The sequence below is a fragment of the Oncorhynchus gorbuscha genome, linkage group LG04 (assembly GCF_021184085.1).
Source record: "Oncorhynchus gorbuscha isolate QuinsamMale2020 ecotype Even-year linkage group LG04, OgorEven_v1.0, whole genome shotgun sequence".
NCBI lineage: Eukaryota > Metazoa > Chordata > Actinopteri > Salmoniformes > Salmonidae > Oncorhynchus > Oncorhynchus gorbuscha.
Window position 1 is genome coordinate 13,852,453 of NC_060176.1, and position 15,087 is coordinate 13,867,539.

General features: G+C 50.3%; 1 protein-coding gene across 1 annotated transcript in view; it reads left to right on the forward strand.

Moving 5' to 3' along the window:
• Window positions 1-15,087, forward strand: part of LOC124033682 (genetic suppressor element 1-like) — a 482,977-nt gene that overhangs the window by 456,186 nt on the left and 11,704 nt on the right. The window contains 5 exon segments of the mRNA XM_046345862.1: window positions 7,126-7,292; window positions 7,533-7,724; window positions 9,989-10,168; window positions 12,228-12,595; window positions 12,775-13,105. Coding sequence (XP_046201818.1) covers window positions 7,126-7,292; window positions 7,533-7,724; window positions 9,989-10,168; window positions 12,228-12,595; window positions 12,775-13,105 — 1,238 coding nt within the window.

Consider the following 15,087-nt stretch of genomic DNA (forward strand, 5'->3'; position numbering starts at 1 on the left):
GTGTGTGTGTGTGTGTGTGTGTTAGGAGGGTTGATTAGTGCCTCCCTGGCTTAGATATGAGACTTGGGCAGAGTGAGAGGGGAGGCGAGGGCAGGGTGAGGGCAGGATGAGAGGGGAGGGTGAGAGCAGGGTGAGAGGAGAGGAGAGGGGAGGGGAGGGTGAAAGGGGAGGCGGGGAGGGTGAAAGGGGAGGCGAGGGGAGGATGAGAGGGGAGGGTGAGAGGAGTGGGGAGGGGAGGGTGAAAGGGGAGGCGAGGAGGGGAGGGTGAAAGGGGAGGCGAGGGGAGGGGAGGGTGAGAGGGAAGGGGAGGGTGGGAGGGGAGGGGAGGGTGAGAGGGGAGGGGAGGGTGTGCTGCGTTGGTATTTTGCTTCAATGACTGCAGGAGTCTGTTCCCGTTGCTGCCTGTAATTGCTTTTTAATTGGCAATTTAGATTCATGGCTCCATCAGAAAGGCGTAAATGAGCGCCCTCCAATACGCGGGGTCTCCCACCCCTCACCAGGGGGCTGCCAGGGCCCAGGCTTACACAGAGGGGGCAGCCTGGGTGTGAAGATGTGTGTGCCTGTGTGTGTGTGTTCCACTGTGTCTGTGTGGCTAAATCAAAGTATCCGTATCAGATTGTTTTTGTTGCTCAGTGTGAGTCTGAGAAATAAGGGTCACATTTTTGGGGTGAAGCCTCCAGCAGGGCTAAAGTTCAGGGAAAGATGGTGTGGTGGGGGGGGGGGGGGGTAATCCTGTCAGCCCAGCACACAAACAGCAAGAGCAGAGTCCTCCATCATCATTAGAGAGGCCCCTTAGTGACACACATACACACAGCCCAGTAGCAGCAGGCGCCATGCAGTGAGTCTTTTGTCTCTCAGCCTGTTTGTCAGACAGTCTCTATTCATCTCTGTTCTGCCTCCTGTCTGCCAGTAAAGTCATCCCAACAGCTCATCAATAGTCTGTGTGTTGTACTGGCTGTTTGCTTCTGTTCAAGTGTAGGATGGTTTAGCAGGCTCTGATGACTGGTGTTGTTTCTCATATATATATATATATACAGAGAGAGAGAGAGAGAGAGAGAGAGAGAGAGAGAGAGAGAGAGAGAGAGAGAGAGAGAGAGAGAGAGAGAGAGAAGAGAGAGAGAGAGAGAGAGAGAGAGAGAGAGAGAGAGAGAGAGCGAGAGAGAGAGAGAGCTGCTCAACTGAGAGAAGACACAGGATGCACAGTCAACCATCCTCTCAAGACACACACACGCAGGTTGTAGACAGGCGCTACGGGAACCTCTTTTATTTTTGATTTGCTTTGGCCCAAGATGCATCTGCTAGCCTCTGAGACTCAACTGAGTTTGTGTGTGTAAACAACCTTTGGAGGAGAGAGCACCCAGTCAATGGCAATAGTGTAACTTGGAGAGAGTTATATTCTATTTCCTATATTTATTTATTTCTTTGTTTTAGAAACAGTATGACAGCCATGGTACTATAATGTAGAGGAATCATATACACTGTTGCTACTGCTTGTTATCGATCCTGTTGCCTAGTAACTTTACCCCTACCTATATGTACATATCTACCTAAATTACCCCGTACCCCTGGTACTGATACCCCGTGTATACAGCCAAGTGATCCTTACTCATTGTGTATTTATTCCTTGTGTTATTATCTGTCTATTTTTTGAAATACATTTTTCTCTGCGCTGTTGGGAAGGGCCAACAGTAAAGCCTTTCACTGTTCGTTTACCAAGCGTGTGACAAATAAAATGTGATTTGATTCATTAGAAAATGATTTGGTGTTAATCTGTCTTTGAAATTGGTCATCAGTTGAAGTCACTGCATTTTCGTTTTAGGAAAAGAACTGATTGTGACTGAATGTAACTGAGAATCAAATAATCATTTTGGAAGGACACATTTTAAAATACCATTTTCAACATGGCTGCCTGTTATCAACACTAATCAGGCTCATGTTAAAAACAATGAAAGGACATTCTTCCCAGCACTCTTTGGGGTCATGATTGAATCCAGAAGCATCAGAACAGCCGGATGAGAGGCAGAGAAAACACACAAATCCTCTTTTCCTGGTGGCTCTCTAACAGATGTTGTTTCAAAATAGACGCTGCCATTTCACGGTGGTGACTAGCGAGGAGACAGGCAGACAGGCAGGCACTGCCACACCAACGTAGCGTCGCCTCTCTCCTTGATTTATAGTGATATTTGGCGCTAGGCGTGGCTAGCTCTGTTCTCTCTGTGCTAATACGTAATATGGCTCTCAGTGGGACAGGGGGAGAGATGGGCACTGTGTGGTGTGTGCGTGTGTGGGTGCGTGCGTGTGTGTGTGTGTGTGTGTGTGTGTGTGTGTGTGTGTGTGTGTGTGTGTGTGTGTGTGTGTGTGTGTGTGTGTGTGTGTGTGTGTGTGTGTGTGTGTGTGTGTGTGTGTGTGTGTGTGTGTGTGTGTGTGTGTGTGTGTGTGTGTGTGTGTGTGTGTGTGTGTGTGTGTGTGTGTCAGCAAGTGAGGGCGAGATGGGCTAAATGTCAGCAGCCTGCTAATAGGCAGGCCTGTACTGTCTCCAGACAGCCACCGTTTACCGTTCCATGGATAGAGATGAAGGGGGAGAGGGAGGGAGGAGGAGGCAGAGGAAGAGAGAGGGTTGAAGAAGGGGGTGGAGGAGGATGGAGGGAGAGCGGGAGGGAGGAGGAGGCAGAGGAAGAGAGAGGGTTGAAGAAGGGGGTGGAGGAGGATGGAGGGAGAGCGGGAGGGAGGAGGAGGCAGAGGAAGAGAGAGGGGGTTGAAGAAGGAGAGTGGATGAGGATGGAGGGGGAGCGGGAGGAGGCAGAGGAAGAGAGGGTTGAAGAAGGAGGGTGGATGAGTATGGAGGGGGAGCGGGAGGGAGGAGGAGGCAGGGGAAGAGAGGGGTTGAAGAAGGAGGGTGGATGAGGATGGAGGGGGAGGCAGAGGAAGAGAGAGGGTTGAAGGAGGGTGGATGAGGATGGAGGGGGAGTGGGAGGGAGGAGGAGGCAGAGGAAGAGAGGGTTGAAGAAGGGTGGAGGGGGATGGAGCGGGAGGGAGGAGGAGGCAGAGGAAGAGAGGGTTGAAGAAGGAGGATGGAGGGGGAGCGGGAGGGGGAGGAGGCAGAGGAAGAGAGGGTTGAAGAAGGAGGATGGAGGGGGAGCGGGAGGGAGGAGGAGGCAGAGGAAGAGAGGGTTGAAGAAGGAGGATGGAGGGGGAGCGGGAGGGGGAGGGAGGAGGAGGCAGAGGAAGAGAGGGTTGAAGAAGGAGGATGGAGGGGGAGCGGGAGTGGGGGAGGAGGCAGAGGAAGAGAGGGTTGAAGAAGGAGGATGGAGGGGGAGCGGGAGGGAGGAGGAGGCAGAGGAAGAGATGGTTGAAGAAGGAGGATGGAGGGGGAGCGGGAGGGGAGGGAGGAGGAGGCAGAGGAAGAGAGGGTTGAAGAAGGAGGATGGAGGGGGAGCGGGCCTCTCTGATTTTGAGTTCTTTTGACATATCTGAACCACTTTTCCAGTTGGCTGCTCATCGGGGAGGGAGAGCCCTCCTCTCTGACGCTAACACATCCATTAGGGCAGGAGGGGGGACTGGGGAGGTGCGGCATGGCGTGGGGGTTTGGGGCGAGGGACAGGGGACAGGGGCCACTCTGCCTGGCTGCTCAGTGAAGCATGTTAAACAACAACGAGGGGCGAACATTAGAGGCATTTAATATAAAATGTTAGTGTGTCAGTGTCACCCCAGGTCATTGGCTGGGAGAGGGGGTGGGGGTAATGGTTTGAAGGGGTGAGCATAATGGGACAGGGGGTAGGGGTAAATGGGACTAAATGGGATGTATTTTCTCAGTGACAGCGGAAAGAGAAACACACACACACACACTCACACACATACTGTACACACACAGTGATGTAGAAAAACCTACCGTTATTCCCAGGGATCCAAGGGGTTAATTTAGCAGGGTACCTTCCTACCTCCTCCCCCTGCCATTGTACATGTTTCAATGGCAACAGTACCCTGGCTCTTACCTCTCCTATTATCTGGTGTGTGGGGAGAGGGTCCAGATGAGAGGGAATAACCACTCTCATCCCTGGGCATTCTCTACCATCATCCTCTCCCTACCTCTTTCTACCCTCTCTTCCGTTTCTCTCCAAGAGACCTTGAATGATGCTTTTCTCCCTCTCTCCATACCCTGGACTAAATACTGTTCTTCTCCCTCTCCCTCTCTCCATACCCTGGACTAAATACTGTTCTTCTCCCTCTCTCCATACCCTGTACTAAATACTGTTCTTCTCCTTCTCCCTCTCTCCATACCCTGGACTAAATACTGTTCTTCTCCCTCTCTCCATACCCTGTACTAAATACTGTTCTTCTCCTTCTCCCTCTCTCCATACCCGGGAATAAATACTGTTCTTCTCCCTCTCCCTCTCTCCATACCCTGGACTAAATACTGTTATTCTCCCTCTCTCCATACCCTGGACTAAATACTGTTATTCTCCCTCTCTCCATACCGTGGACTAAATACTGTTCTTCTCCCTCTCTCCATACCCTGTACTAAATACTGTTCTTCTCCTTCTCCCTCTCTCCATACCCTGGACTAAATACTGTTCTTCTCCCTCACTCCATACCCTGGACTCAATACTGTTCTTCTCCTTCTCACTCTCTCCATACCCTGGACTAAATACTGTTTTTCTCCCTCTCTCCATGCCCTGGACTAACTACTGTTCTTCTCCCTCAGCCTCTCTCCATACCCTGAACTAAATAATGTTCTTCTCCATCTCTCCATACCCTGGACTAAATACTGTTCTTCTCCCACTCTCCATGCCCTGGACTAAATACTGTTCTTCTCCCTCAGCCTCTCTCCAAACCCTGGACTAAATACGGTTCTTCTCCCTCCATACCCTGGACTAAATACTGTTCTTCTCCCTCTCTCCATACCCTGGACTAAATACTGTTCTTCTCCCTCAGCCTCTCTCCATGCCCTGGACTAAATACTGTTCTTCTCCCTCTCTCCATACCCTGGACTAAATACTGTTTTTCTCCTTCTCCCTCTCTACATACCCTGGACTAAATACTGTTCTTCTCCCTCTCTCCATACCCTGGATTAAATACGGTTCTTCTCCCTCTCCCTCTCTCCATACCCTGGACTAAATACTGTTCTTCTCCCTCAGCCTCTCTCCATGCCCTGGACTAAATACTGTTCTTCTCCCTCTCCCTCTCTCCATACCCTGGACTAAATACTGTTTTTCTCCCTCCCCCTCTCTCCATTCCCTGGACTAAATACTGTTTTTCTCCCTCTCCCTCTCTCCATACCCTGGACTAAATACTGTTTTTCTCCCTCTCCCTCTCTCCATACCCTGGACTAAATATTGTTTTTCTCCCTCCCCCTCTCTCCATTCCCTGGATTAAATACTGTAAGTGGATATGTGGCTGGGACAAACCAAAGCTTTCTCTGCAGGTTGCCTTTGTAAAGGGTGTGTGTTTATGTGTCTGTGTTGTGAGATTGGGGAAGTGATCCCAGGCATGCTGCCAGAGAGAGAGAGGGAGAGAGAGTGAGGGGAGAGGAAGAGAGAGGGGGAGCAGATGCTGCTGTGGGCTTTGTTTTCACCGCCAGTTGATGTTCTAGCATGGCTCATCTCCAGACACACACACACTCCTGCTCTGTTGTCAGGATCACAGTCAGTGTGCTGGGTAGAGGAGGCTCAGACTACTGCTTCAGTGTCTCTACCACACCTACACTCATATGTCCTGAACAAGACTGTTTCCATCTGTGAAGTAAGAGAACAGTAGCAGCAGTAGAGGATCGATGCAGTGTAAAGGAGCTTGTGTCTGCTTGGTGCTGAGGAATGTCTGTGACTGTTGATTTTCTTCCATTTCACGGTGTCCTCTTCAGAGAGCAGATGACTAGCCTTGCTTAGAATGACGAGAGCACTCAATTTCTGTGTGTGTGTGTGTGTGTGTGTGTGTGTGTGTGTGTGTGTGTGTGTGTGTGTGTGTGTGTGTGTGTGTGTGTGTGTGTGTGTGTGTGTGTGTGTGTGTGTGTGTGTGTGTGTGTGTGTGTGTGTGTGTGTGTGTGTGTGTGTGTGTGTGTGTGTGTGTGTGTGTGTGTGAGAATAGGGCCTGGGGGTGGGGGATGTTACCAGAGATGGAGAGAGGGGCCTATTCTTCCCTCCTCTCATCCCCAGGATGTGGTCCACGTGTGTGGACAACCGTGTCGGTCACAGGCCCCCGGGAACAATTACTAAGACTGTGCCTCTCCCTCTCTCCCTCCCCTCTGTCTTTCTCCCTCTCTCCCTCCCCTCTGTCTTTCTCCCTCCCCTCTGTCTTTCTCCCTCCCCTCTGTCTTTCTCCCTCCCCTCTGTCTTTCTCCCTCTCTCCCTCCCCTCTGTCTTTCTCCCTCCCCTCTGTCTTTCTCCCTCCCCTCTGTCTTTCTCCCTCTCTCCCTCCCCCTGTCTTTCTCCCTCTCTCCCTCCCCTCTGTCTTTCTCCCTCTCTCCCTCCCCTCTGTCTTTCTCCCTCTCTCCCTCCCCTCTGTCTTTCTCCCTCTCTCCCTCCCCTCTGTCTTTCTCCCTCCCCTCTGTCTTTCTCCCTCCCCTCTGTCTTTCTCCCTCCCCTCTGTCTTTCTCCCTCCCCTCTGTCTTTCTCCCTCCCCTCTGTCTTTCTCCCTCCCCTCTGTCTTTCTCCCTCTCTCCCTCCCCTCTGTCTTTCTCCCTCTCTCCCTCCCCTCTGTCTTTCTCCCTCCCCTCTATCTTTCTCCCTCTCTCCCTCCCCTCTGTCTTTCTCCCTCTCTCCCTCCCCTCTGTCTTTCTCCCTCCCCTCTCTTTCTCTCCCCCCCTCTGTCTTTCTCCCTCTCTCCCTTCCCTCTGTCTTTCTCCCTCCCCTCTGTCTTTCTCCCTCTCTCCCTTCCCTCTGTCTTTCTCCCTCCCCTCTGTCTTTCTCCCTCCCCTCTGTCTTTCTCCATCTCTCCCTTCCCTCTGTCTTTCTCCCTCCCCTCTCTTTCTCTCCCTCCCCTCTGTCTTTCTCCATCTCTCCCTTCCCTCTGTCTTTCTCCCTCCCCTCTGTCTTTCTCCCTCCCCTCTGTCTTTCTCCCTCTCTCCCTCCCCTCTGTCTTTCTCCCTCTCTCCCTCCCCTCTGTCTTTCTCCCTCTCTCTCTTTCTCTCAGACTGACTCGGGCCCTCGTGGGGTCAGTAGGGAGCGTCTGGGAGCAGAGGCGCCCCACCAGCAGGAGAAAGGTGGCCCCTCAGTCCCTGCTCACCTCATAGGAAACCCCTATGCCTTTGGCCTGAGCCCCGGTGCTGTCATGCAGGACGCACGCTTCCAGCCCCTCAAGTCAGTAACACTGCCTGTACAGTACAGAGCTGACAGTACACTCTGTCCTACCCTGTCTTTTATAAGGTGTATTTATAATGATCAAATACAATTAACTAAGTAAATCCCCTTGCTTCCTATTCCCCTCCCTCCTTCTCTTCCTCCTCTCCCTTCCCCTCATCTTCCGTCATTATTCCTATATACATCCTTCCCTCTCTCCCTCTCCTCCCTCCCTCTCCTCCGTTCCTCTCCTCTCACCAGTCTGCCCAGGCAGCTACCCCATGGAGTGCCCCCTGGTGGTATACCAGAGGAGTACCTGCGGGGGTTCCGCCCCTACGCCACGGCCGAGGACCTCCGCATGCCTTCTGGACTGCCCCTGGGCCTGGACCCCGCCACCGCCGCCGCCTACTACCATCCCTCCTACCTGCCACATCCCTCCTTCGCCCCCTACAGGTGAGTCAGGACAACACTCGTTGATCTACTGCTAGGTAGCGGTGCTAACAGAACCTTTGGATTGCCTTTAGTGTTGGATACTGTTAAAGTGGTTTTAAATGACACCGATGCTAAAGCTCCAGTTAGCCCCTAGTCTTTGGTACTCTTTCCGTTTCCAGTGCTTGCTAACACTCAAAGGCTAGGGATAAAAACATGCTAGCTAGTGTTTGATGTTGTTGTCAGTGGCTACTACCTCCAGGGATGCTGAAGACAGCCCCAGTTAGCCTCTAGTCTTTTTTTTCTGTGGACAGACAGTTTGGTGACAAGGGTTAGAATTGATGGAGACAGGTAGTGCTTAGTTAGGATTCGATCCTGTCATTTGCGGGCGTGTGTGTGTGTGCGTGTGCGTGTGTGTGTGGGTTTGATGTTCTGTCTGCTGTAGGCTATGGGACAGGGTGCATGACCGTGCTATGTCAGCAGCACAGCAGGATGAGAGGAGGGCAGAAGTCATCACACACAGCCCAGTAATGGAGTTAATGATGAGATGAGCCATGGAGAGGCAGAGACAGACAGACACACACACACACTCTACTCTCTCTGTCTCTCATTTTCTCTCATACTTTCTTTCTCTCTCTCTACCTCTCTCTCTCTACCTCTCTCTCTCTCTCTCTCTCTCTCTCTCTCTCTCTACCTCGCTCTCTCTCTCTACCTCTCTCTCTCTCTCCTCTCTCTCTCTCTCTCTCTCTCTCTACCTCTCTCTCTCTCTCTCTCTCTCTCTCCTCTCTCTCTCTCTCTCTACCTCTCTCTCTCTCTCTCTCTCTACCTCTCTCTCTCTACCTCTCTCTCTCTCTCTCTCTCTCTCTCTCTCTCTCTCTCTCTCTCTCTCTCTCTCTCTCTCTCTCTCTCCTCTCTCTCTCTCTCTATCTACCTCTCTCTCTCTACCTCTCTCTCTCTACCTTGCCTCTCTCTCTCTCTCTCTCACTCTCTCTCTCTCTCTCTCTCTCTCTCTCTCTCTCTCTCTCTCCTCTCTCTCTCTCTCTCTCCTCACTCTCTCTCTCTCTCTCTCTCTCTCTCTCTCTCTCTCTCTCTCTCTCTCTCTCTCTCTCTCTCTCTCTCTCTCTCTCTCTCTCTCTCTCTCTCTCTCTCTCTCTACCTCGCTCTCTCGCTCTCTCTTTGCCTCTCTCTCACTCACACACACACACACACACACACACACACACACACACACACACACACACACACACACACACACACACACACACACACACACACACACACACACACACACACACACACACACACACATCCAAAGAGTGAAGTGTGGCTGCTGTACAGCAGTGTGCTGTGTGGGGTTGATTGAGGTTATTTGACAGGTTGGCTGACCCTCTAATGCCCCCTCACACAGCTCGGGTTAATGATGTAAATACTGGTTAACTGGGACACTCACGCACTGTTCTATTCTCTCTCTCTCTCTCTCTCTCTCTCTCTCTCTCTCTCTCTCTCTCTCTCTCTCTCTCTCTCTCTCTCTCTCTCTTTCCTTTCAACCCCCCCTCTCACTCTGTATCTTTCCTTTCAATTCCCTCCTCTCTGTTTCTCTCTCTCTTTCTCTACCTTTCTCTCTCTCTACTCTACCTCTCTCTCTCTCTCTCTCTCTCTCTCTTCCTTTCAACCCCCTCTCTCTCTCTCTCTCTGTATCTTTCCTTTCTAACAATTCCTCCTCTCTGTTGCTCTCTCTCTTTCTCTACTCTTTCTCTCTCTCTTCCTTTCTCCCCCTCTCTCTGTATCTTTCCTTTCAATTCCCTCCTCTCTGTTGCTCTCTCTCTTTCTCTACCTCTCTCTCTCTACCTCTACCTCTCTCTCTCTCTCTCTCTCTCTCTCTAACTCTCTCTCTCTCTCTCTCTCTCTCTCTCTCTCTCTCTCTCTACCTCTCTCTCCTCTCTCTCTCTCTCTCTCTCCTCTCTCTCTCTCTCTCTCTCTCTACCTCTATCTCTCTCTCTCTCTCTCTCTACCTCTACCTCTAACTCTCTCTCTCTCTACCTCTCTCTCTCTCTCTCTCTACCTCTCTCTCTCTACCTCTAACTCTCTCTCTCTCTACCTCTACCTCTCTCTCTCTCTCTCTCTCTCTCTCTCTACCTCTAACTCTCTCTCTCTACCTCTAACTCTCTCTCTCTCTACCTCTCTCCCCTCTCTCTCACTACCTCTCTCTCTCCTCTCTCTACCTCTCTCTCTCTCTCTCTCTACCTCCCCCCCCTCTCTCTCTCTACCTCTCCCCCTCTCTCTCTCAGGATGGATGATCCATTCTGTCTATCAGCTCTGAGGTCACCGTTCTACCAGCTCCAAGGAGGGGGAGGCCTGCCCCCCCTGCACCCCTCTGCTGTCCACATGCACCTGCAGGGGGTCCGCTACCCTGGGGACCTCACACACGCCTCACTGTCCGCTCTGCAGTCTGAGAGACTGTCTGAAAGGTCCTGTCCTCTTCTACACACTCATACATACACACACATATAGTGTACAGACACATACACACACATATAGTGTACACACACATACACACACATATAGTGTACACACACACAAAATGGGAAATTCTCTCTTCCCTAATGTCTCTCTTTCCTACTCTCTTCCCTAATGTCTCTCTTTCCTACTCTCTTCCCTAATGTCTCTCTTTCCCTACTCTCTTCCCTAATGTCTCTCTTTCCTTCTCTCTTCCCTAATGTCTCTCTTTCCTACTCTCTTCCCTAATGTCTCTCTTCCCTAATGTCTCTCTTTCCTTCTCTCTTCCCTAATGTCTCTCTTTCCTACTCTCTTCCCTAATGTCTCTCTTTCCCTACTCTCTTCCCTAATGTCTCTCTTTCCCTACTCTCTTCCCTTATGTCTCTCTTTCCTACTCTCTTCCCTTATGTCTCTCTTTCCCTACTCTCTTCCCTAATGTCTCTCTTTCCTTCTCTCTTCCCTAATGTCTCTCTTTCCTTCTCTCTTCCCTGATGTCTCTCTTTCCTTCTCTCTTCCCTAATGTCTCTCTTTCCTTCTCTCTTCCCTGATGTCTCTCTTTCCTTCTCTCTTCCCTGATGTCTCTCTTTCCTTCTCTCTTCCCTTATGTCTCTCTTTCCTACTCTCTTCCCTAATGTCTCTTTTCCTTCTCTCTTCCCTAATGTCTCTCTTTCCTACTCTCTTCCCTTATGTCTCTCTTTCCTTCTCTCTTCCCTAATGTCTCTCTTTCCTACTCTCTTCCCTAATGTCTCTCTTTCCTTCTCTCTTCCCTTATGTCTCTCTTTCCCTACTCTCTTCCCTAATGTCTCTCTTTCCTTCTCTCTTCCCTTATGTCTCTTTCCCTACTCTCTTCCCTAATGTCTCTCTTTCCTTCTCTCTTCCCTTATGTCTCTTTCCCTACTCTCTTCCCTAATGTCTCTCTTTCCCCTACTCTCTTTCCTTCTCTCTCCCTTATGTCTCTCTTTCCTTCTCTCTTCCCTAATGTCTCTTTTCCCTACTCTCTTCCCTAATGTCTCTCTTTCCTTCCTTCCCTACTCTCTTCCCTCTCTTCCCTAATGTCTCTCTTTCCTTCTCTCTTCCCTTATGTCTCTCTTTCCTACTCTCTTCCCTAATGTCTCTCTTTCCTCCTCTCTCCCTTATGTCTCTCTTTCCTACTCTCTTCCCTTATGTCTCTCTTTCCTACTCTCTTCCCTTATGTCTCTCTTTCCTTCTCTCTTCCCTAATGTCTCTCTTTCCTTCTCTCTTCCCTTATGTCTCTTTTCCTACTCTCTTCCCTAATGTCTCTCTTTCCTTCTCTCTTCCCTAATGTCTCTCTTTCCTCTATGTCTCTTTTCCCTTCTCTTCCCTAATGTCTCTCTTTCCTACTCTCTTCCCTTATGTCTCTCTTTCCTTCTCTCTTCCCTTATGTCTCTCTTTCCCTACTCTCTTCCCTAATGTCTCTCTTTCCTACTCTCTTCCCTAATGTCTCTCTTTCCTTCTCTCTTCCCTTATGTCTCTTTCCTACTCTCTTCCCTAATGTCTCTCTTTCCTCCTCTCTTCCCTAATGTCTCTCTTTCCTTCTCTCTTCCCTTATGTCTCTCTCTCCTTCTCTCTTCCCTTATGTCTCTTTCCTTCTCTCTTCCCTTATGTCTCTCTTTCCTTCTCTCTTCCCTTATGTCTCTCTTCCCTTATGTCTCTCTTTCCTTCTCTTCCCTTGTCTCTCTCCTTCTCTCTTCCCTAATGTCTCTCTCCTCCTCTCTTCCCTAATGTCTCTCTCCTTCTCTCTTCCCTTATGTCTCTCTTTCCTTCTCTCTTCCCTTATGTCTCTCTTTCTTTCTCTCTTCCCTTATGTCTCTCTTTCCTTCTCTCTTCCCTTATGTCTCTCTTTCTTTCTCTCTTCCCTTATGTCTCTCTTTCCTTCTCTCTTCCCTTATGTCTCTCTTTCCTTCTCTCTTCCCTTATGTCTCTCTTTCCTTCTCTCTTCCATTGTCTCTTTCCTTCTCTCTACCCTAATGTCTCTTTCCTTCTCTCTTCCCTAATGTCTCTCTACTACAGGCTCCAGATGGAAGATGAGCTCCGACAGCGAGAGAGGGAGCGCGAGCGTGAGCGAGAGCGCGAGAAAGAGAGGGAGCGTGAGGCAGAGCGAGAGAAGGAGCGGGAGAGAGAAAGAGAGAGGGAGCGAGAAAGAGAGAAGGAGCTGGAGCGGGAGAGGGAGCGTGAGCGGGAGAGGGAGCGGGAGAGAGAGAAGGAGCGAGAGAGAGAGAGGGAGATGGAGAGGCAGAAGGAGAGGCAGAAGGAGAGAGTGATGAGAGAGAAGGAGCTACAGTCCAAGGCGATGGAGAGTCACTACCTGGCTGAGCTCCATGCCATGAGAGGACAGGAGGACAGAACCAAGCCTGAGAGACTCACCCCCAACCGACCAGGTACGACACAACACCACCCCACCATCCTTCAAACCTCTCAAGCACAGTCCTGCCTAACTTTATATTGTACCACTGAAAATATTTCCATGACCCGTGTCACCTCAATAAAAACAGTTCACATCACACTTATATAGGTCTTCAATAATCAGGATAAAAACACATTTTCCCCCTCTTCTCAGACAAAACCAAAGAGCCCACCCTCCAAGCTCCTAAGCCAATGCCACCAGGCCTCCACTCCTCCCTGAGCCAATCACATCACGGCGTTCCCGGCCTGGTCTCTGCCCATGGCCTCTACCTGGGGCCCGGCGGCGTGGGGGCGGGTCTCACCGCCGCCATGATGCTCCAGCGGACCAATGAGGAAGAGCGCTGGTTGGCGCGGCAACGGATGCTTCGCCAGGAGAAGGAGGATCGTCAGTACCAGGTGTCAGAGTTCAGACAGCAGGTCTTAGAGCAACACCTGGACTTGGGACGACCTGGGGAGGGAGGAGAGCTACGCTCAGACACACACAGGTTAGACACACACAAACACACACACAAACACACACACAAACACACACACACAAACACACACACACACACACACACACACACACACACACACACACACACACACACACACACACACACACACACACACACACACACACACACACACACACACACACACATATACATATACATGCACATACATATACATACAAATCAATCAAATTCAATCAATCAAATGTATTTATGAAGCCCTTGTTACAACAGCTGATGTCACAAAGTGCTATACAGAAACCCAGCCTAAAACCCCAAACAGCAAGCAATGCAGGTGTAGAAGCACTGTGGCTAGGAAAAACTCCCTAGAAAGGCCAGGACCTAGGAAGAAACCTAGAGGAACCCGGATATGAGGGGTGGCCAGTCCTCTTCTGGCTGTGCCGGGTGGAGATTATAACAGAACATGGCCAAGATGTTCAAATGTTCATAGATGACCACAGTGGTTGTTGAGGGTGCAACAGGTCAGCACCTCAGGAGTAAATGTCAGTTGGATTTCATAGCCGATCATTCAGAGTTAGAGACAGCAGGTGCGGCAGAGAGAGAGTCCAAAACAGAAGGTCTGGGACAGGGTAGCACATCCTGTGAACAGGTCAATGTTCCATAGCCCCAGGCAGAACAGTTGAAACTGGAGCAGCAGCACAGCCAGGTGGACTGGGGACAGCAAGGAGTCATCAGGTCAAGTAGTCCTGAGGCATGGTCCTAGGGCTCAGGTCCTCCGAGAGAGAGCGAGAGAGAAAGAAAGAAAGAGAAAAAAAGAGAGACAGAGAGAGCATACGTAAATTCACACAGGACACCAGATAAGACAGGAGAAGTACTCCAGATATAACAGACTGACCCTAACTCCCTGACACATAAACTACTGCAGCATAAATACTGGAGGCTGAGACAGGGGGGGTCGGGAGACACTGTGGCCCCATCCGATGATACCCCCAGACAGGGCCAAACAGGTAGGATATAACCCCACCCACTTTTCCAAAGCACAGCCCCCACACCACTATGGGGGGGGGCAACCCAGACAGGAAGATCATGTCAGTGACTCAATCCACTCAAGCGACGCACCCCTCCTAGGGATGGCATTGAAAAGCGCCAGTGACTCAGCCCCTGTTAGAGGCAGGGTTAGAAGCAGAGAGGCAGGGTTAGAGGCAGAGAATCCCAGTGGAGAGATGGATACCGGCCGGGCGGAGACAGCAAGGGCGGTTTGTTGCTCCAATGCCTTTCCGTTCACCTTCACACTCCTGGGCCAGACTACACTCAATCATAGGACCTACTGAAGAGATGAGTCTTCAATAAAGACTTATAAAGGTTGAGACCGAGTCTGCATCTCTCACTTGGATAGGCAGACCATTCCATAGAAATTGGAGCTCTATAGGAGAAAGCCCTGCCTCCAGCTGTTTGCTTAGAAATTCTAGGGACAGTTAGGAGGCCTGCGTCTTGTGACCGTAGCGTACGTGTAGGTATGTACGGCAGGACCAAATCAGAGAGATAGGTAGGAGCAAGCCCATGTAATGCTATGTAGGTTAGCAGTAAAACCTTGAAATCAGCCCTTGCCTTAACAGGAAGCCAGTGTAGGGAGGCTAGCACTGGAGTAATATGATCAAATAATTTTATTAGAGTCAAGATTCTAGCAGCCATATTTAGCACTAACTGAAGTTTATTTAGTCTTATCCGGGTAGCCGGAAAGTAGAGCATTGCAGTAGTCTAACCTAGAAGTAACAAAAGCATGGATTAATTTTTAGACCGAAAGTTTCTGATTTTTGCAATGTTACGTAGATGTCCTTGAAACAGTCTTGATATGTTCGTCAAAAGAGAGATCAGGTTCCAGTGTAACGCCGAGGTCCTTCACAGTTTTGTTTGAGACGACTGTACAACCATCAAGATCAATTGTCAGATTCAACAGATGATCTCTTTGTTTCTTGGGATCTAGAACAAGCATCTCTGTTTTGTCCGGGTTT